We start from the raw sequence: 23,879 nt of genomic DNA on the forward strand, positions 1-23,879 counted from the left end.
TACCAAGTATATGAAGATCATGAATGTCTACAGGGATGAAGGAGACTTATAGATCAAAGAGTGATGGGAGAAGCAACTCCTGTAAAATACTGCCAGTCTAATCTCTTCCATAAGAAAGTGGAATGGGACTGAGGGAAACCAGAAGGGAACAATGACTCTTAGTAGCTGAATGGTTCTGATACACATTGTGAAGAAGGGAATCTCCAGCATTAAAGCCAAAAGTCTTGTAAGGCTGAAGTGACCTATTTTTAGCTGTTTAGGACCACCATTGACTGAAGTTTTCTTTCCTATTTGAAAAAAGGTGATGCTTCTATACAGAAAGCACAATAATATTATAAATGCTTCTCCTTCCCAAGATCAAGAAAACCACTGTAAAATCCAGAAGGATTGTGTATTTTCTGAATAATGAAATTTCCAGGCAGGTTTTGGCAATGAGTAATTATATAATGATTTATAATTTCAGCATCAGAAAAGCGGTAAATTTTCTGTAATACTTTTGGGAAAATTTTAAAAACAAGCATCTGAATCCATTAAATTTGTTTTTAGAAGTATAGGCACTTAGTGTTTCCAAAGAAAATCACACTGTTTACACAGAAATGTAACTTTTCACCATTCAAATACACTAATCGTCAATCTCATGATAAATTGCAACATGCTACGCGTTCAGGGAAGTGCAGGATAAAATGCAAGCCAGCCACATAGATGGTGGATTGTATCCAGTTTTAAACTGAACATGTTACATTGGTGCTGGATCCAGGGCTCCACCCTGTCCTGATGCCAAAGATCACTTGATAGTTGATATCGGGGAGGGGGCAGCCTCAGGGTCCAGGACAGAGTACCATCCTGCTCAATGGCAGAAGTCAGGCAGCAGGTAATCCTGGGCTCTCCAGGACCTGGCCTGCAGTGTAAGGCTTTAACTGTCCCCATGCCAGGGTGAGCTTGTCAGCTGTGGAATCATCTGTAAGAGTCCTGCACTTGCAGATGATGCTGCCACAGTGCAGACAGCTTGAGACTGGGGAGCTCCTGATCCTTAACTGCATGCCCCAGCAATGTAGCTATTGTGAGGAATTTTGTGGGAAGAATTTTATACCTAATCCCCAAAATCATGCCTTCTGGTATGCCATTATGCAATCATACCAATGTCTGTCAGGAGCCTTAATTACTACTGCATCATTGTCAAGACGTCAAAAGGAGATGCTTTAAAGCTAAAGGAACCTAGGATTCATTAAATAGGATTTATTAGTTATATGGAATCAGAAAAAATAATCACTGCTATTTTTTTCAGGAGTTTTAAAGTCTCTCCAATGGCTCTGGTTCATGTATTTAAATTAACAGGACTATATTAAGACAATAGGGTAAAACTGATATGTGTCCTGGTTCTACTGTTTAGTATTGAGTCTTGGGAGAAAATCTAAACCCATTCCTTTTTCACACTACTTTTTATCCAGTTTTTAGGGAAAACACAAAAAGTCTGCAGACATATATTCATTACAGTCATAATGTACTTTAAGCACAACAGACACAGATTAAGGATATGGTAATACCAAGCCTTGCCTTTAAAGAACTTGGTTAAGGAGAGAAGACAATAGAAAAGTGTTTTAAAAATGTGTCAATTTAAGCAAATAATTTGGCAAAAATCTAAAATTAACAGAATAATTGTTTCCGCATGATGTAAACTAATTTATCTAGGTAAGAATCTCTACAACTTAATTATTCTGTAAAAGGAACAAGATAGTGAAAGTATTTAGGATCAAATATATGTTCATATACTTACAGAGATGCAACAACAGCACTGATATCAACTGATACTAATGTAAGTTGTTATAATGCAACAATTACAACTGCTTTACAGCAATACAAAATGTAGCAAAACTGTTGCTACTTTAACTTTTATTCAGGATTAAGTTACAACAATTTAGATTTGTTGCACAACTACCAGAACATGAAGATGTAACAGTTACATCTAATAGCCGATACAAAATCCTATGCTGAAACCTCTTGCTCTTTTGAAGTGGTTATGTCTATGCATAGCCAAAATCGGGCAAAGTTTTACAAAACTAAGCCTAATCAACCTATGGAAAGAACAGAACAGTATCTTTTCTTAGGAACACTTAAAAATTAAGTGTTTTAGAAAACTGCTTAAGAAAACCTTATATTTCTGTCAGGTACAAAGTCAATGTAAAATAAAAAGAAATGATGGTTTAAGGCAGACTGGGTGGTTTTTATTCCCTTTGTGTCTTGTGGCAAGGCTTCTCTCAGACATGTGACCAACAGTAAAGATTCCTTTTAATAGGCACTTAAGGACTTTGGTGATGGGGGGTGCTGTATAAATATCCATGGTCAGTAATTACCTCCAAAACAAAGAGAAATGCAGTCATGGGACATTTTACTACCTGGCTAGAAAAATCTAAAATATCATCAGATAATTTTAATGAAAATTGTCATGAAACATTTAATGAACTGAAAATATATGTATAGCTTAGTATTGAAGTAACAATTGCATTCAAACTCTCTACTTCTGATGTTTGTAAAATTGCTGTAAGACCCTGTGGCCTGTATGACCAAAGATTCTGCTTTCACTGTTTAAAAACTGCAAATTCTCTGATTAACACCCCCCCCCCAACCTGCATTTTAGCATGATTAAAATGAAATGCTACTAATATATCTATCGATATAGATAGATATAGATCTATCTGTCTCTATATAGATATACCTATATATAGATATATCTATATGTTGAATACATTGTTTTATTGATATATTTACAATTTTAAAGCAATTTGGAAGCCTACCAGTGTCTCAATCACTATAATAAAATAAATTCTAAATACCTATACATTTTGGCATTTGATTTGGGTTTTTTTGTCATGGAAAAAACACAGCTCTCCCTGCCCCCTTTGCTCACCAGGACACAGGTCAAGCTACAGCTGTCCCCTCCCCTTTGAAAAGTTCAAGAAACCTCACAGAGGCAAGTGAAATTTATCATAGATAGATTAATAGACTGTAAGGCTGGAAGGGACCTCGCAAGAGCATTGGGTCTAGCCCCCACCCTGCACCAGGCAGGAAAGAAAACTGCGGTCAGGTGACCTCAGCAAGGTGACTGTCTAGTCTCCTCTTGAAGATTTCCAGGGTAGGTGATTGCACCACCTTTGGAGGGAGCTTATTTCACAGCCTGGACACTCTCTTAACTGTGAAGTTTTTCCTAGTGTTAACCCTGAAATGGTCTTCCAGGAGTTTGTAGCCATTACTCCTGGTTTTCCCCAAGGGTGCCTGGGTGAACAGTTTTTTGACTAACACTTGATGTATTCCCCTTATACAGCAGTAAGCTGCTACCAAGGCCCCTCTCAGCCTTCGCTTTTTTAGGCTGAAGAGACCCAAGTCCCCCAGCTTTTCCTCATATGGCTTGCCTTGCAAGTCTCTGATAATATGGGTGGCTCTTTAGACTCTCTCAAGCTTTTCCATGTCCTTGTTGAAGTGCAGCAGCCAGAACTCCATCTGCAGTCTCACCAATGCTAAGTAAAGAGGAATCTAAGTAAAGAATCACTTCCTCGGTTTTGCTTGATGCTAGCTAGCAATGGAGTAGTAGTGTGACTTTGTTTCCTATCCTTGTTAAAATCTCTTGAATTTAGCCACATTGTATGTTTCTGGGGAAAAAAATCATTATGGGGCATACACTTAATAGAAACTTTAACAGACACTAAATCAGAAAAACGAGCCTGTCTCCATTGCTGGCAATGACTTGTCTATTGACACTAAACCAGCATGGAAAAGGAAGCCATTCAATTCAAGGTCACAGGATAAGGGAAGCAGTCTGCTAGTACTAGAAAGGACACTATGACTGAAGCTTCCTGGAGGAGGAGACTCAGACCAAGAATCAGTTGGAGAGAGCAAACAGATCTGACAAGGTAGTGGAATGTAAGAGAGAGCTGGGGTTGACTAGGCAAAGAGACTACAACAAGAAGCAAGGGAGATGATTACAGATGAAAGCCAATCTAGCATCAGGAGAGGAGCTGAGACAAGGCAGAACAAGACAAGGAGACTTGTGAAGAGAAATCTAAAAGCAGAGATGGAAACAAGGGGTGATAGGCAAGCTGACAATGGGGTGGGTGTTTGGGTTTTTTTTAAATAACTATCCATCTCCAAATCTGGATTTAGCAGTCTATTATTTTGTTCTGTAGAATTCTGAACCCAGACTATGGAATTACAACAACCACGAAATACCGTTCTGCTTCAAGCATTCCAATCAAATAATCAGAAGCTCTAAGTAATGCTCCATTTCTTTTGTCAAAATTCTGTCCACTCATCCTTATTTATCTGGCTTTTACAATACAAGTTTATGTAAGAATAAGCCTACCAAAAGAAACAGAACTCTTCATTTACACATTGACACTTAAAATGCCAGCCAGCAAAGCTGCAATGGAGATTCTAGACCAAATTACCTTATTTACTACAAAGATACAACTTATTTGTCATTCCTTATTCAGAATTTAAATCACTACTGACAACCATTTCAAAAGCAAAATTAGTTGAAACGACCACATTTTTATATCCCCACCTAAGAAATGCTCCCATCAATTTCAACAGGGAAATCTGTTGGGCACGATCCTCATAATGTGGATTTAGCACAAGATCCATTAATATGGATTTGCACCAGTTGGCAAAATTCACAATTTAAATTATATTCTTAATAGTATATGCACTGTAATTACCAGCTGCAATCCTTGCTGCTTTTGCGTAGTTCCCGTTTTCAATGCACGATATCAATTCACTTCGGTCTTCCAAGGTGTGTCTTCGTATAAGTGCTGGTTTACCTTTACCACACTTTGGCAAACTAAAACTGTAGAGATTTTAATATTAAAATATTATTAACATTAAAGCTAGAATGCTCCCCATCAAAATAGTGAACAGGAATTTAAGAAGCCAGTACAGCTGCTTAAAAGTCGAGTTTTTAATTTAAATACATTTCACAGAAAACTACAAACTGACTCAACTTGTACTTATAAGCTAACACAGGCCTGTCCCACCTATTTGTGGCTGGGGCCCAAATGCCCTCTGGGCTGCAGCTGCGTTGGGGAAAGGAGCATACACCAAACAGGTTGCACCAGGACATGACATGGGCCTCATGGATGCCACACAGTGCGCCTACTCCCCACACCCCCACTGCTGCACCACATGCCTGCATAGGCACCCTCTGTCTCCACCATGTGCCTGCATGGCCCCAGGCTTCATTCTCTTGCTTCCTGCGCCATGCTGTGGTGCACCACCCCTGGGTTGGGGCAGGAAGGGGAAGACTTCTGTTTCAGAAAGAGCAATGGCAGGAGCAGAAGTGGGGTGGGGGGACAGGGGATGCAATTTAACCACTTGTGGGACACCAGTTGGACATTCCTGGGCTAAAAGAAAATAGAATTTTCTTTTCCATTATTTCTACTCTATATTAACCTATCTTCCAACTGTAGACAGGAATTTCTGGTGAGAATCATAAAAAAAATTTAGTAAGAATAATAATTCATGGAAACCACATCTAACCGAGAGGCACCTAAAATCCAGATTTTAAGTTTTCTGATGAAAAACAAACAGAAATGCCATCTGCTCCTCCTCCCACCCCCGCCTTCTCCCAAAATACACTCCTCCCCACTCCTTTTGCTAAATGCTAAGTTCAGCTGCTGCGCACGTCCATAGGCACCTAAGGTTGTCTGGGATTTACAAACTAGATGTCTCTACAACTAATCCCTGAAAGAGCCTGATCTGGCAGGTCAGGTAAAACTGCACCCAACACACACAGAAAGTGTGATTTTAGTGCCCCTGGCTATTTTTATTCAGAAACACAAGGATGCTCATCACTTTCTGTGTGGCAGCTTAACAGTTAGAACGCTCACTCAGAGCAATAACCCAGGAAGAAGAAGATGTGGGATTAAGGCCATCATTCTCTCCAGCTCCCATCTTTCACCTGGCAAACAACCCTAACCACCAGGCTAGAAGATAGCCTAGTCTGAGGGCAATCTTTATCCCTCTTGTTGAAGCTGACATGCTATAAAGAAAGGGACGCAAGAGTCCCAGGGCCAGAAGTCAGCAAGCAGGACAGAACCTAACTCATGGGTGGGGAAAATATGGCCCGTGGGCTGGATCTAGCTCACCAGCTGATTGGTTCTGGCCCGCAGGCAGGTATCCACAAGTTAATTGTATCCAACCCTGCAGGCGCCTGCCCCTGCTGTGCTCAGCATGGAGCCAAGTCCTGCCTGCTCCTGCATGGGACAGCACCTGCTGTGCTTCCAGCCTACCCCACCAGAGGGCACCAGCACTGTCCAGCAGGCACAGATTCCAGGCACAGCTGCTACTGCCCAAGGAACTGCTGGGCTCCCCCTGACTCCAGCAGCTCCTCCTGTCCCTGCTGCAGTGCTTCAGGCAGCAAGGAGGGAGGGGAAGCTGCAGCCTTGAGGGAATGGGGTGGGTTCTGCCTGCAGCTTGCTTTGGTCCTGCTCATGCATGGCTGGGCAGCGGAGCATGTGGGTGAAGAGGGGGCATGAAGGAGCCCAGGTACTCATGGGATAGGCAGGTGTAGTGGGAACAGCAGCAGGAGACAGTGCAGCCCCGCTAGGCAGGCACAGGATAGGAAGGTGGGGCGGGAGCAGCAGCCAGGCAAGCATGCGGCATGGAAGTAGCAGCAGGAGCCAGCACAAAACTCAGCTGCAGCTCTGCCAGGCAGGTGTGGGGCAAAGCCAGGCTCCACTCCCTGTGCCCCCATCCTGTCACAGGGGTTTCTCCAGCAGCCTGCCAGCGGCAGCTGCTTTCACATCCTTTGCAGCATGCTAGGAGCCAGGCAGGCAGCACGGATCCCCCTCCCTGCCCACCATATCCACATATACATCCCACACTTGCCACACGTTCCACACCTCCCACCTCCACATACACACACCCCACTACACCTCCCCACACATGCACCCACATCCTCTCACATCCCACCCCCACCATATCCTCACACACATCCAAGTCCCACACATCCCACACCCCCACACACATTCACCAATACACCCCACTTGCACTACCCACAACACCCCACCCCCACACCTACACACACCAAAATCCCCACCCCCCCCAGACCCACACACCCCTCAACCATACACAATATACAAGCAAACCCCACTCCCCCCTCCCAAAAGATGTATTTCCTTTGCAAGGGGAGAGACTTCTGGTAGCAAAGGTCTAGGGGTTAGGGGGCGGGACTTCTAGCCACAAGATGGCAACCAGAGGGTAGAGTACCTGTCAAGGGGTGGGGCTACCCATGTAGCCCTTAACAGCTCACCAAACTCATTAAGTGGCCCTCCAGCCAAAATAATTGCCCACCCCAACCTAACTCCAGATTTCAGGGAGCCCAAGTCCCTTTGTGAATTTCCTGTATAGGAAAATAGAAAAAGTTTCTCATCAATAATTTTTGTCCACCTGCACTTTCATTTTTAAGATTCAAAAGATCTGAGTGAGAATTATTCTGAATTGCTTCCTCAAAATATTATACATCAAAGGATGCAATACATTACTTTTATACTACAATAGGTTATCACTGTGTTCTTAAGTAGTTTAACTTACAGGGCTATAGCAAGAAAAATACTTGTCTACCATAGCAACTATGGCCACAGACAGGTATTACTTTTGGGCTGGGAGAAGACCCTCTCTCTCAGCACAAAAAAAGCACACAGGCATTCAAAGAATTTATTGTGCAAGAAAATTAGATCAATTCCTACCAGGAAGATCCCCTTTCTCCTGCACTTACTTGAATGCCTGTACATCTCTCTCAGGTGCTGAGTCTTCCCATCATATTGAATTGTATTTGTGGGTAATATGCCCTACTGTGAACAAATTTGGAAAATTCTGAACAAGCAGTTAATTGGAATCAAATATATACCCACTCTACCCTCTTGTTCTAAGACAGAAATCCACAAGTGGTAGTACTGCCCCAAATGCCTGCCATTTGTTTTTTCTAATTTAGGAATCTCTAATAAGGGACTCCAACAAGGAGTACCTATATATGAGGGCAAACATCTCCAGAACTCGTTAGTTATTATGGTCATGGCCTGATGTACCTTACAGAAATGGAGTGAACTCACTGCAAATTCGTTACAGAAAGATTCTAGCCTACAGTTATAAAAGTAACTCAAATATAAATCAATTGAGACAGTGGCAGTTTCCTAACTACAAACCCCTACAAAATAGTGATTCCCAAAGGACACAAACAGCCACGTTCACCTCAACCTAAAGAGGAAAATTTAAATTTTGACATATATTTTTTAAACGCAACATATATTTGTTGCTCCAATTCAGGATAAATTTTATTTTAACATCAAAAATCCGTATTTTTACCTTGAATTACATAAAAGGCTGTTACTAGATGATATACTAGATTCTGATGCACAGCGGCGACGAGGTTCAACTTTTCTTCCTGGAGCATCATCTAACTCTCTCTCTCTACTTCCATCTCCAAAACCGTTGGATAGACCTATAATATAACAGAAACATACATTAACAAAATTGTAATTTTTACTGTGTTTCTATACAGACATGCAATTGTTCATTTACATAATTACTGTTCTGCACCTGTTAAGCAGCTTTGAGATGCAAAAAAGAAAAAAAAACAAACCCTTAAATTACAATATAGTAATTTATATTAAAAAATCTGGCAAAATGTATGTAGTCCAGTTGTTAAGAAACAGGAAGTAACTTTCAGATAAAAGGAATGAAATGAAGATTAAATGAGAAGAAGTACCTAATGGCACTTCAAAAATATTCCTCATACATAATACTTTTAATATTATGTTGGATACTTAATCTTGAGCACATAGACGGAACCAAGTCAAAGAGTCAAAGCTTGCAGGTTTACAAAAGTCAATAGCTCATTTATGTAAGTAAATTGTAATATATTACAGACTCGGCAAATCACAACAAGGTATAATGGAAATAGCTTTTTTAATGCCCAATGTAATGAGAGGTAGCGATTCCCCTAGGGCCCTAATCCAATACCTGCTAGAGACTTCTACTGATTTCGGTCAATGTATTAGATTAGATACTAAAACCTAGTTCAGAATAATCTCATGCAATGAGAATGAATGAATACTTATTTAAGACTAAGAATATTTTGTAAACTCCCAGAGCAAAATTGGATTGTAAACTCAAATTAGTCCCTGCTGTATCTTTTTTCTGCCTGCCTTCACAACTTGCGTGCTTTGTTTCAGAGATGTAGAGATGAAAAAGCAGCAATTAACATTTAGAGTGTTCAAGCCACCAATCTGAGAATTTTACAACTGGGCCACTACAAAATCTTGCCTTCATCTGCTTATTCACACTGTACATATTTCTTGTTAAGACTCTTCATTTGTCTATGTTTAAAGACCATTTCTTTATTCGATTAAGGTGTGGACTTCTGGAAGGACTCCTGTGAAGAAGAAACATTTTTAAAACTTCATTTCTTTAAACTAAACCCAACTCAGGCAGACACAAGAAGAGTGCCAACAGAAATAGAACAACTTTATATAAAGGAACTAGCTCACAGTTGGGTGTTCCAGGCTTTGGGTATTTATATTATTATATAATTTTAACCTGAAGTAGGACTTGTGAGAAACCCTTTTTTTTTTTTGTTGATATACACAAGATGACGATCTTCAGGTTTTTATTAAATTACAAAATATGACTTCTACATGCACTTTTAAAACTGAAAAAAGATGTTGTATCTGCTATATAAAGCAAACCAGGAGTGTCCTTTCCAAAGGTAAGTCCCACGTCATATTTAGTTTCCTAATTTGATAATTTTTTTGCATTTCAACAAAAAAACCTTAGCAATATGAATGACAAAATCATAAAGTAGCAAGCACAAGAAAGAACCTCTATAGAATGTACAACAGTAAAAATACTGACTGATGTTCAATAAGGACAAGTGAAAAGTCCTGCACTTAGGACGGAACAATCCCATGAAGTGGTACAGGCTGGAGACCAACTGGTTAAGCAGCAGGTCTGCAGAAAAGGACCTGAGGGTAACAGTGGACAATAAGCTGAACACTGAGCCCACAGTGTGGTCTCATTGCAAAGAAGGCTAACAGCATACTGGGTTGCATTAGAAAGATGATTCTTCCCCCCCCCCCCACTCAGCACTGCTAAAGCCACATCTGGAGTACTGTGTTCAGTTTTGGGCCCCTCACTACAGAAAGGATGTGGACAAGTTGGAGGGAGTATAGTGGAGGGCAATGAAAATGGTTAAGAGGATGGAGCATCTGACTTCTGGGAAGAGGCTGAGGGTACTGGGCTTATTTAGTCTAGAGAAGAGAAGACTGAGGAGGGATTTAATAGCAGCTTTCAACTACCTGAAGGAGGGTTCTCCAAAGAGGATGAAGCTAAACTCTTCTCAGTGGTGCTAGATGACAGAACAAAGACCAATGGTCACAAGTTGCAGCAAGAGAAGTATAGGTTAGATATTAGGAAAAAACTCTCACTAGGAGGGTAGTGAAACACTGGAACAGGTTACCCAGACAGGCTGCAAGAATCTCCATCCTTGGAAGTTTTTAAGATCCAGCCAGACAAAGCCTTTGCTGAGATGATACAGTTGGGGATGTTCCTGCTTTAAGCAAGGGGCTGGACTAGATGACCTCCTGAAGTCCCTTCCAACCCTAATTTTCTAAACATGCTGAGTTACCTGTAGATTTTATCGAGCACATAAAAAAACATTTAAAAAGGACCATCTTGGGCCAGGGCTGTCCAACTGTCAGCCCACAGATCACACATGACCCACAAAGGGTTATGTTGTAGCCCCCCAGGCTCCTATCCAGCTGTGGCTCCCCATATTGCTCTAGCTGCAAGAGCAACCAGAGTATCTAGGCTCCCTCTCCTTCCCCTGAGTTTTGCTGGGGACAGGACAGTGCAGCATGGTGTGTCTGGGTGAGCTGAGAGCGCCTAGGGCAGTGTAGGCATGCAGTGGCGCAGGGAAGAGCCTGCATAAGTACATGGTGCAGCAGTGGGGGACAGGGTATGTGGTGCAGATGCAGTGATAGGGTGGAAGTGCCCATGTGGAAGGAAGGGGGTATCTGCATAGTGTATGGCTAGGGCTCCTGTGGCTCACCCTAGTGCAGCCCACAGGTGGTGACCCCCCGCCACCCCCATGCAATGTGTTTGTCCCTTAGCTGCTTAGAAACTGGACAATCTTGTCTTAAACCATCACAAAGCAGATTATGAATTAAGTCTTGTTACCCTAGTGAGCTACTGAATTTTAGACTAAACTATCCTATGGTATCTCACATGAGCTCTTTTCAGTGCTACTCTTGAAAACTTTGCAAGTACTATTAATTTATCTTTTGAATAGAAAAAGCAGGCACTTAGCTGAAGTTGTGAAAGTATCTTTATGGTTTTCTTTCTGTACATTTTAAAGGTAGATTGTGCAAAATAAGTAAGTCTAGAAAGAATTTTTTCTTTTCTAATTTTTCTATGATTGTTCACGTTCAGAAGTTTCTAATGTAGTCTTCTGCAATTCTCCACTAGATCTGACCCAATCACAAAATACCATTCTCTCTATATTCAATAGGAGAACAATCAACATCTTGAAGCTGTTAGCAGTAAGTTCATTACCAAACAATAACCTTCCTTTATCATGTTTATTCTCAGAAAGAAAGTACAGGTGCTATGATAGATTAACTCAGATTTAGATGACGCTGAAATCAAGTGTGTTTTAAGAGGACAGCTGTTTCTAAAGTTGTTTTAGCAGATTGGGGTCCGAGTCCATTTGAGGACTGGTAATTGCAAGCTTGATTAAACACTCTTGTAAGGTTAAAGGAGTGTAACAAGCTACCACGCAATGTGTCTTAAATAAAACATTTGACCCATGAGGCATCTGTTTCAATGCCTTCAACTTGATGAAGTTGTATGTTCTTATTTACAGCATCTTCTTCCCAGGACCAAGAAACTCAGAGTAGGTATCATCACATACTTCATCAACACAAACTGCAAAGACATGATCTAGCAGACAGACTCTTACCCATGCTTTACCAACAACCAAGAATAAAAGAAACCCAAGTCCTACCACAATCTTTATGTTTTATTTTAAAATCACTTTGTCATTTTATCTTGAACCTTTAATTCCTGGCTGAAGGCAAGACACTAGGCACTGCAACTATAGCAAATGTCATTAAGGCTGCAGCATGTAGCACAGAGGCCCAGCCTGGGACGGGATTCAAAATGCATTTGGAGTTTAGTTATAAAATAACATCTGAGAATAACAAAAGGAAACTGGAAATTCCAAGAGCACTCATTAGGAAGAGTCTTGCTACTTCTCATCACTCTTCTGTAAAAAGGGAATAAAACTAATTTCTTCTTCAAAATCTGTTCACAGTAACTCTGCTAAATATTCATGATGGAGTGCAACGCAATAACCTATTTTTTCTAAGAAATATGGACAACTTAAGTCCCCAAACTCTCAGTCTAATTGACCTTGCTTATGGAACTATGTGGGTGAGAGGGTTGGGAATGACACAGAATAATAGGCCATGTTGACTGCGCTGATTTCCCTTACCGTTCAATCCTAAATGACAAATAAAAGAAGAGGCATCTTTAAAAAAAATGAAAAGACGCCAAAAATCTTGTTAACGGAAGAATCTTAGTTTACCTAGTTGAAAATTTAGGTATCAGTCAAACTAAATTTGTAACTGGATAATAAAATATTATCTCTTCTTGAAAGAGACAGCGAGTGAGAACGAGAGCGCACACAATCTAATACAATGCCAACTTGCAAAAAACAAAATAAAATTCTGTAATCAGAACTGTTGGACGAGCCATTGAAGTGGCTCCCTATCTCATGAACAGGAAGCTAGCTAGAATCCTGTGAACAGCTACTATAGGCAAATCTTTGGGGATCATTTTAGCCTCATCTTACTTTACATGTTATAGACCTGTATAATCTCCAAAATATCTGCTGTGCATGCTCAGCACTCTCTCTGCAATGGGAAAAGTCATAATTCAAGGTGGCGTTTTCCATTCAACACTACAACTTTTAAATTTTACCTGCATCAGTGAAAGAACTATTCAAAGTAGGCTGCAAATTTTTTTTTCATTATGGGAAAAGTTAGTTTTTTCCTATTGCCCTCGCACTAAACCTTATCTTGAAAAGGCTCATTTTCAGGGGGTTTTAAAAAAAAAAAAAAAAAATCAGGCAGACAGATGGAACAAAGCAAATTACTAAATTAAAAGAGCAATTTATTTCAACTGCAGGGGTTAATTCCTACTCGTTTTCTAGTTTATGATAAATCTTTCTTGAGGTAGGCAATTAAAAAAGAAACCTTAAAGAAATAACACATTTAAGATTAATCTGTTAGTTATTCCTGGGTTTTTCTTCAGTGCTGATAAGTCAGGACAAAAAAAATTTAAGTATTTGTAAAATAAAAATTAGTCTTTAAAAATTATGCTGCAAATAAATGTTCACCAGGGCTTGGGGTGAAGCCAAGTAGGTTAACTTTATCTATCTAACAAATTCAGTAAAGTGGGAGGAGACAAAATACAGAATGACAGCGTAAACATAGGGAACCTGAAAGCAAAAAATGGGAGTCTGAGGTACAATACATTCTAAGAAAGTACAAAACACAACCAAAAATGTGAAGAAGTTGTACATTAAAGGCTGTACTCATTTTGAGATTCTGCTGACAATAAAACAACATCAAACCAGCAGAACTCATTTAAACTTTCAACATAATTCAAGCCATCTTATGCACAGCTTGGTGTACACATAAACATATTCAAGAACAGGATAATGTGTTCTGTTAAACCTTGATACCTGTACAGCAAAAGAATGAGATGTGTTTTCAAATATTATGAATCACCAAACAGAGGCATCCAATACAGCTTTATAAAGTACATCACGGCTTATATAAAAATGTTAGTTTTTTATATTTTAGTATGTATTATGAACTACTGGCTACCAAGACCTGACTTATGCAATTATACTGGATACCCAGAGAGTCAGAAACTCTCAGCCAGATTCTTCCTTTAACAATACAAGTTTTATAGAGTGTCTTATTTTATAAAAACATAAATGCACAAAAACTGGGTATAGTACCTATTTTATGCATTATTTCAAATTTCTGTATAAAAGGAAGATTAGATTGGTTGGGGAGAGAGTGAAGATGGACTATTCTTAACCAATCAGCCCTGAAAAGAGCATGATCTGTGAGTAAGCACTCTGGGGACTAGTAAAAAAAATTGCGACCAATTTGTGTCACATATATTGTAACATGTACAACTTTATAACTTACGGAGATGGGGAAATATATTGAATGAAGAGCATAGGTTCATATATGTCAAAGACTTCCTCCAACAGTGTTCAAGTTTTTTGTTTTTGTTTTAAGGATGGCTGGTGTCTCCAACATGATCCAAAATAATTACTTGAAATGTAATTGTCTTTCTGCGTTCCAAAATGATCATTTAATTGAATTCCATTCCATGGTGAGGATAAGAAAATAATTAGGATCCAAAGAGATAAATACCCAGCATGATATTAGTTAATATGAGAACCTGGAAGACAGTGAAAAAGCCATTAAATCTTACTGAAAGGAAACAAAGCTTTTAAATAAATATGCCATCCTTGCAGCAGTGTCCAGAGACAGAGCAAACTATACAAATGTTCCACGTAGTAACACTAAATACTTAAAACAAGTTTCACAAGGGGCAAGACTAAAATAGAGGCTTCATTTCGATTCAGTTGCTCTTTGTCAAAAAAGAAAATTATTTACATAAGAAGGTGAAAGTACAGAATATAACCTTCACAAGTGTGATATTCATCAAGAACATGGCTGTGATTATTTAAACTTCCTTCCAATGAGAATAAGAAGACAGATGACCCTATTTTAAGAGGTTTTCAAATACAGAGGTAGTGAAAAGAATATGCTAACCGAGTCAATGAACATCAGGATATCTCCCTCTAGTTAGTGAAAAAATATGCAAATCTCAATAATTTTCAAACTGTAACAATAGCACAGTAAGACATCCACAGAGCTCTCAGAAAATGAATCTCAGAACAAGTAAATCTTGGGAGTGCAAAAAAGGTATACACCCCTCAAGCAAAGTGCACTGGCAGATCTCTGAGCATGTCAAAGTTCAGAGAATTTTAAAACAGACCTCCAAGCATGTGGACAAATCAGAACAAGTTACTGTAATCCTGAAGAAGGTAGCCAAAAGCCAGGGTGAAGAGATAATACTTGAGAAATAAGTTTGCTCATAACCTTGACCAGGCTCAACTGTTCAAAGAAAACGGAGGAAGTTCAATGAGGGCCAGTGATGTAAAAGTTTTGGTAACCTACATATTGAATGACTGCGTCCTTCAAGTTCCTAAATGGGAAATGTTCATATAACAAAAAAATCAAATCTGATGGATCAGAAAAGTGCCTCTTTTGGTTTATGTTAGAAAGACTATTTAAGAATTCATCCTATGTCTAACTAATATTAACTGAAACTCTGGAATAAGAAAAGTCCTTAGTTCATTAGCATTACTTTGTTAAAGCGATTCATTTTGAACTGCACAATTCTAGATGAAAATGAACCCATCTTGGAGACTAAAATGTCCAAAAGACAAGGCCTGTCTCTTGCTCTAGGCTGATACAGCACCAGAATCACTGCTAGCTCTCAAACAAACAACAACGTAATACAAAGCTAGTAGACAATATCCCTGGAACATTTAAAAAACATACCAGAAAAATTTGTAAAAGTATCAGAAAACACAGAATGCAAGAAAAAACCCTCTTTCCATTCAATGTTTTTAAAAGGGTTTTCCAGGAGTCATTAATTACTCCAGCAAAGAAATGATTTGTGATGATAGGGACATACAGTACACACCATAAAAGGTATATGCATAACTCAGAGGAGTTTAAAAACTTTGCAATGTGAACTCAGTAAGCTCAAATTTGAATGACCTAGGGCAGGCCACAAATAAATACTCTGTTAACTAATATAGTTATATACACATTGGCTTTTATCCTTTTATTTTACTGTGTGATGATGCTCATAAGAAAAAGCACTCTCACTAAAGCAACTTTATTATTTAGGATATTCGATGCCAAGATGCAGTGACGGTAATCAAGGGTAAGAATCTAAGACCAGAATGGTCATGCATTTCTAAATTATGAAAAGATACAAATACTAAATATGAGTTTATGCCCAAAAAGGAGCAGGAAAAGAACTAGTTGCATTTTAGGTACTTTTTGTTCCAACTCTTCTATATTTTAATGAAAATTTTATATTTATAGATACATCTGTATTTGTACATTTGCTAAACTTAAATGAATAGACAATCATTTTAATGTGATGAATTAATACACATCACAAATTGGAGCCATCACCACAAAGGAGAATAAAAACAGAACTTACCTGTTTATCCTATAAAATATTTAGAGTTCTTCACTTTGCTGTAAAAGCCTACCAGTCTCTCATAATTGTCCAGCAGGACTTATTTTAGTCCAACTATTTACTAGGTCTACAGTAATTACTCTCCCCTGCCAGAACTGCAATTTTAACAGATTGAAACAATATATAGCTTCCCCTCACTAGAACTCAAGTATCCAAGTTCCCCATAAGAGGGAAGGTCTAATTCCTGGACACAACACCCACAGGAAAACAAAATTACCAGGCAGGTGCAACTTAGTTCCCTTTTGAAAGCACATCCCTTTTTGGAAGCCATAACAACTCTCAGCCATTGGAAGAGGGGAAAAATATGCATTTTAAAAGGTATCACCTGCCTCATGGTTGAGAACTCTATGTTGGAAGGCAGTCAATGCAAATTCTAGTTTATGGCAATGGTGGGATGATGAACAGATAGCTACAGGGTTCATCTACATGAGACGCTTACTGTAGTTGCCTAATTAGCTCTGCAGTAAATACCTCAGCCTCTACACATGCTGTGCTATTAGGATGGAGTAAACTAATTAACTCTACCATAGGTTAGTGCTTGTAAACATAAATACTACCCTATGGTGGAAGTTTTTTTACTCTGCAGCAATGCACATGTAGATGCTGACAGGACTAGCCAGGGCACAAGTGTGTTTCAGTGCAGGGGCTGCCTGCTGGCTAGCCTTGCACTGAAGTGACCTCATGCCCCAGCCAGCCCCTCTACAGCATACTGAGCTGGGTCAGAGAAGCCCTGGGCTGGCAAGCTGACTGCCCAGGGCCCCCCCTGCCAGCAGGGGCTCCTCCGACTCAGCTCAACATGCTGCAGTTTCCGGTACACGTTTGAATGTGGAGCCCAGGAGCTATAGACTCTGGTGTGATATGCTCCAGAGTTTATTGCTGTGCATTAATTGTACGTGTAGATGTGCCCACAGTTTATTTTCTCCATATAAAATGTTAGATTGACTTTAATAAACTAATTTCCTTGAAGCAGCCAGTTATCTTTTATAGGCTTTTCAGATATGAGCCCTGACAGCTGATCTTTTATTCTGAACAATGATGTGCATGCTGCAATGAAACCTCATATGGGTCTGTTTAATGACCTTCCTCAGACCCACAGCATTACAGTTGACAGTTTCTGCCTATAACAGTTCCCTTAAATCCCTGCTCACATTGCCTTCTTCAGCGTTGGAATGCATATAATTTGTTGTGGGAAAATGCAGTACTCAAAATGAGTAAGAACCGAAAGTAATCATTCAAGCTACTTTAATTATTAGGCCATCAGTACATGCATGGGTGTCCAGTGCCTCGAGTCAGCAACTGGGAGGGGGTCCCCCGGCAGCTGATCCCACTCACAGTAAAAGCGGTTGCGCCGCTTCCGGAACTCCCGCGGCTACTTCTGGAAGCAGTGCGGTCGCTTTTGCTGGCGGCCCTGCTCCCCGGCCAGTGCTTGCAGGGGGTGCACTGGTGCTCCTGCCTGCTCCCCTGCCCGCTGGCTAAACAGGGAGCGCGGCCTGACGGGGGTGCGCTGACACTCAGGGGGGTGCACACGTACCCCCTATGCGTCACCCCTGAGTACAAGGACAGACTTCAAAAAGAAACTTCTCCTGACTGGTTAGAAATTAAACTAAATTCAGTACTTTTAGGTAGCATTTAGTGCATGGATAAAGGGATAATACTTAAAGAGGGGTGACAGTGTTATCACCTATATTTCCAATCAATTGACAAAGAAACCTAATCAGAAGAATCTGCAGGATGTTCATTCTTTTAGATCCAAAATCTTTTTTGGATAGGTACATGTATTTTATCCAACATGGAGGACAGAATTTTTAATAGCAGAATATTAACTACAATCTGAATACAGTCTTTGAAAGCTAGGCTTTCTGAAGCTAGAATTTGTGCCCAACTAGTTTTAGCAGTGAAAAAGTACCAGTTTAGAATAAAACAGCTTGATAGATCAGTTTAAGACCACTAGAATAACCCATGACCCTTCTCTTTTATTCTCCAATAAAACTAGTTCTTTAAATTACTCTGCATTTGACAACCTGTTATTTTAGGGTTTTAAAATTAACTACAGAGAGGAAGTATCTTTGGGTGAATGTTTTCCACAGTATCATGGGGGACAGAATGGGGGGGGGGAGAAGAACTACCATTTTAAACCCATAGGATTATAAAAAACACATTGGCTGAAGAGTGCTTGGTAAGGCACTTGAAACTACCTCCTATTCATTTATAAAGCAAAATCAATTTTTAAGTTGACAGTGTACTTGGCAGCACAGAATGACAAGGCACAGAATACACCTGCAAAAGAACATCACTTTCTTTTTGGTTCCAGTTTTTTCATCTATTTACTTACCTGTAATCATGGGACTATCTGACAGCACAGTAAATTAATCTACTGTGCCCTAAGTGCCATGAACGTACAGATGGTGACACTTTATTGCGCAGCAGGTTAAGTCTGCTGCACAGTAAAGCGTCTCATGTAGATGCACCCACTTTGAACCTTTTGTGCCAACCTGACACTTGACAGTATTGGTCAACTCTTTATTTCTCTCTCCTATGGGTTCCGATATCAACTTCCAAATCTAGGAGCCACTTTCTGGTATCACTCCATGTGCAGATTCCATATGCCCCATGTAAGCATTTTTAAAGATTGCAGCATTTGATTAAGTGCTGTGCAATTTGTTGGACACCACATTCATTAATGTGTCCATGATGTTCATCTTGTGAAATGTTGTCCTGAAGCATCCATATCCAGGTGTCGGTCTGTTCAGCTTGACCCATGCATCTCTGTTAAGGTAGTGCCGAATGTGGGACTCGTTTGGTGTTGGTATAAAACACTGCGGGAATAGGTTTGACCTCTAGCAGTCAGTCCACTCCGTTGCTGCCCATAGGTTTGATTCAGCATCCCCAGCAACAAGTACAATTGGAAACACTATGAAGTAGCAGTTCTTTAACAAGGAATAAGGATGCTCTTCCGCTAATTCATCATTGGCCCATTAATGTTTCCCTCAAAAAAAAAAACAACCAAAAAAAACCCAAACAAAACAAAACAAAACAAAACCAACAACCCTCCTCACCCCAACTTGTTACAACAGCCTCCTCTTGTGATTTTCCTGTATTTCCTGTGCTGAGAAAACGGACTCAACTTGACATGAGAGAGGCTACTATAACACGAAAGAAAATGAAGGATCATAAATTGAAGGAAAGCGGGCTGATGTCCTGAACGAATGCCCTCAGTACTGTAAATATAAAATACTTTCAGTATTTATCATTACACCCACATTCAATCAGATGTCTGCTCACAAATAAATGTGCTAGATATACTGGTGAGGCAATGGACACGGCAAAGTAGATTTGCACTTTGTAGACTAACTACATCAAAGATTCATAGAATATGCTTTTGTAAGCAGTAGGCTTACTTCTTCGGAGGGAATAGAAGACATCCTCAAGTGCCATTTCACAAATATTAATATTTTTCATCTCTAACAAACTATGAATTTTAATGCATAACTTGAAGCATAAGCTTTTAAATTATTCCAGAGGAATGGAGAAACAGGATTAGGGTAAAAAAAAGTGAATCAAGATTTCCTAATTGATGTGACAACAATTGCCCAAGGTTTTCTGAACCACCTAGGAAACATTCCTGGAAAAGGAAAATGATTCCTGTACTTGTACCTGTTAATTTATTTTTCTGCTTTACTTCAACTCCAGATTTCACCAGATGCATAATAAATCTTTTCTGAGGGTTCCAATTGTAAGAGTGAAATATATATTTAATGAGTGAAATTTACTTAATTTTCATAAAGTTTCATCATCTCCTCCAGGAAAGGAAACATGTCTTCAAGGAAGCATTAGAAAACAGTTGCAGAATACATTAAAAAAACTCCATCTTCAAAACTTCTAGTTTGCTATAAGAAAACCTTCTTCTGGGACAGGGATTGATTTTATTCTGCATTTATTCTGCAAGTGCTTTCCAGTGCTTCCTTGAAGATGCTTCTTTTCCTGGAGGAGACAATGAAACTTTATAAACATTAAATACATTTCTGTGGAGGAACTTAATATAAGCAAAACCAGGAGTTAAGCAGCTCATATGAAAAACTTCTAATCTCCCTCTCCAGGGCCTCACATAAATAGCTTGCTCCTCCTCTTTTCTAGAGTCTCTAACATGAAATTCCAGCAAGTTCAAAAGCTGTCAGGAAGGTCTCCTCTCAACAGACTTGTTCTTTTCTGGAGTGTTTTGAGACAGACGGATCACCCAGCATGGAAATATGGTCAAGAATATACTTTTCTTGCTAGGAGGCTGTTGCTGAAGAAAAGAGGTCATACTGCCAGGAAGTGACCAGCCAGGCTGGTTCTGTACTGTGCCACGCAGTTCCCAGCTGCAAGGCCAGGACTCGCCTGGTGCAGCATGGAGCCAACCCAGCTCAGCTCATGCCAGCTGCGGTAAGCGGTTCCCAGCTGCAGGACGCAGCAGGAGCCAGCCAGGAACCAAAGAGGCCAGGCTGGCTCCTGCTGCATTCTGCAGTCCCAGCTATGCAGCAAGAAACTGTATGCTGCTGGAGCCAACCTGGCCCCCGCAGTTCCTAGCTGCAAAACCGAGACCGCACAATGCAGCATGGAGCTAGCCCAGCCCAGTCCAACCCCTGCAGTTCCTGGCTGGCTTGTGCTGTGTCCTGCAGTCCCAGCCATGCAGCCAGGAACCGCGTGCTGCCAGGATGGCTCTGACAGCATGTGGTTCCCAGCTGCATGGTCAGGACCTACAGGGCGCGGCACGGAGCCAGCCCAGTGGTACATTAGAGTGCCGGGAGCCATGGGAGGTCCTGTGCCATCCAGTTGGGCCAGCTCCATGCCTCCACATGGTTCTCCTGACATACTAGCCAGGAGCGGTACATGGAGGCACATAGCCAGAGTCCCGTGAGCCCCATGGAGTGGGGCAATCACCGGCAGTCTTCTCCCTTGCTGTTCATAACCAAGTTTCCACTCTTGGACAGAGGGAGGGCTAGGGATCAGCCACATGGTTCCAGGCCAGAAGGCTCTGCTAAGAAGAAGCTTCTGGTTGGGAGCTGGGGGTGAAGGGGCGGGGGGGGGGGGAGGGGGAGCAGGTGGGCCTTGCTGCTGCTGATACCTGCCACCAGCTCCTCCTGCTGCTGGCACCTCATCAGCTTTTAGACAGGCAGCCACCAGCCAGTAACAATTGTCTAAATTTTAGAGGGGCTCCACAGGCTGGACAGAATGGCCTGGCAGGCTGAACCCAGCCCGCAGGCCATATTATACCAACCCTGTGACAAGAACAGAATCTCTCTCATCATCACCCCCAGCCCCCAGCTTGAACACATCATTAATGGCCTCCAGACTTTCCTTGAAAATTATGACCATCTCAAGGTAGCTTTGGGGGGGACAAGCATGCCTGACTTACAGGCAACCCCCTTCATCAACACAAACCACATCATCACCAGATCAAAACATATAAAATTTTAACATCTGGGGTTCATTCACCTGCTCCACCACCAATGTCTTTAATGCCATGACCTGCTTACAGTGGCTTTCTGCCATCCATATTGGCCAGACAGGTCAATCCCTACGTAAAAAAAAAAAAAAATGAACAGGCAACAATTCAACATCAGTTCAGAAACACATAAAAGCCCGTAGTGGAACACTTTAAACCTCCCTGGACATTCCATCACTGACCTCAAAATAGAACCTCTTTCAAGAACAAAAAACACTTTAAAAACTAACTTGAACATAAAATGGCAAAACATGAAATGAGCTAAACACTAGACCATGTTAAACAACTAGGAGCGCACTAGTCTCAACTAGGAGCGCACTGATAGAGATTTTTGGGGCCAATACCGATAGCCGATTTTTAAGGAGGCATATCAGCTGATACCAATCCAACTTCTGATATACAGCTCTTCAGCTTGAAGAGCTGCATCCATCTGGTAAGTCTGTTGTGGTGGAAGGGGAGGGGGGAGAGAAAGGGTGCGAGGGGTCTAGATCAAGGCCCCCACGGTGAGGGTGAGAGAGAGGCTAGGGCTGGGGCAGGCACTGCCCAGCCGGGGCTGGGAGGGGTGCGGGACAGAGCCGGCAAGTGGCTCGGCCAGGGGGCAAGCATGTTTTCCCCCAGAACGGCGCAGTGTGAGGCAGGCTGCAGCTCATCTGGAAGGCAGGGGAAGAGTGGGGGCGGGGCGGCTCATCCAGTGCTTGTCTGGTGGCTCCCGCTGCTCTTCCGGGACAGCACGGGGAGGGGGACACGTGTGCGGGGCAGGCTGGGGCTGAGCTGAGCTCTTCCCAGCTGGGCAGATCTGGGGGCCCCTTCCCCCCCATGCCTTCCTGGATGAGCGGTGGGAGCCACCAGATGATCTATGCGCAGCAGCAGGAGCTGCCCCCCCCTTCCCTTCCCGTGCCCCCCAGGTGAGTTGCAGCTCTGCCCTGCGACCACTCCAGCCCAAGCCCACAGCTGCAGCCTGTGCAGTGCCGCACAGATCTGGGGGGCACACGCCCTCCCTGCCCCTTGGACAAGCCACTTGTGGCTCTGTCCTGCGCCCTTCCCCACACCGGCTAGGCAGCACCTGCCCAGCCCCACTTCCTCCCTCACTGAGGGGGCCTTGATCTATACCCCAACACCCCTTCCCTTCCCCTCCCCTTGTACCACAACAGACTTAGCAGCTGCAGGCAGCTCTCCACACTGCTGGCAGTGCTCCTGGCTGCCTATGTGCTGCGCTGCAGCTGTGCACACACACGGACATTTATCACACAAATTAATCAGTCACATCGGACGGATACAGACAATTTTCTTTATATTGGTGCCGATCTATCGATGTACCTAGTCTCAACAGGATTCTTATCCAATTACTTGGACTGTTAACTACACTATCCCCAAGGTGCTGACTTGCTCATTTCAACTGATTTAATTAACTCACTTTTTACCTCTATTAACAGTGTCCTTTCCTCCTCCCCATTTCTCTTCTATACAAAAACCTTTTGTTCTTCCCTTCCATTCAGAACATCTGATGATTGTTATCTAAGAAAGCTCATGCCTCACAATCAGTTACGTCTCTACAGTGCCATACCACCTTGAACTACTTGCCTGACCTGAGACTAACAAAGCTTACCACCTCTCAACTACAGGTAAGGGTTCATTAGACCTGAATACAGTAGCGTAATAGTGTCCCAAAAATGCACGTAATAATCCTGTTGCCACATGTCAGTGTACTATTAGCATTTTTTAAAAAACATTACATAATCAATTCATATAAATCTTGTGATGCACTATAACTCTCCATATCCTTTGCTGCAGTATTGGAGCCTACTGAGTCATTCTCATTTTCACAGAATTATAGAAGTAGGGTCGGAAGGGACCTTGTAGATCTTCAAGTCCGACCCCCTGCCTGGGCAGGAGGGAAACTGGGCTCAAGTGACCCCAGCCAGGTAGGCATCGAGCCGCTTCTTAAAGACCCCCAGGGTAGGAGCCAGCACCACTTCCC

General features: G+C 41.6%; 1 protein-coding gene across 8 annotated transcripts in view; it reads right to left on the reverse strand.

Annotated features, from left to right (window-relative positions):
* Positions 1-23,879, reverse strand: part of BRD1 (bromodomain containing 1) — a 99,990-nt gene that overhangs the window by 14,574 nt on the left and 61,537 nt on the right. For 5 of the 8 annotated variants that reach the window (XM_006016494.3, XM_025215293.1, XM_025215286.1 and 2 more), the window contains 2 exons: positions 8,353-8,488; positions 4,710-4,837 (listed from right to left, as the gene is read on the reverse strand). In XM_006016494.3, the coding sequence (XP_006016556.1) occupies positions 4,710-4,837; positions 8,353-8,488 (264 nt within the window). Of the gene's footprint in view, positions 1-4,709; positions 4,838-8,352; positions 8,489-8,914; positions 9,422-14,275; positions 14,530-21,891; positions 21,974-23,879 lie in introns of those variants that run through there. The other 3 variants (XM_025215298.1, XM_025215303.1, XM_006016496.3) reach the window with 3 other exon arrangements.

This window comes from Alligator sinensis, unplaced genomic scaffold (assembly GCF_000455745.1).
Source record: "Alligator sinensis unplaced genomic scaffold, ASM45574v1 scaffold600_1, whole genome shotgun sequence".
NCBI lineage: Eukaryota > Metazoa > Chordata > Crocodylia > Alligatoridae > Alligator > Alligator sinensis.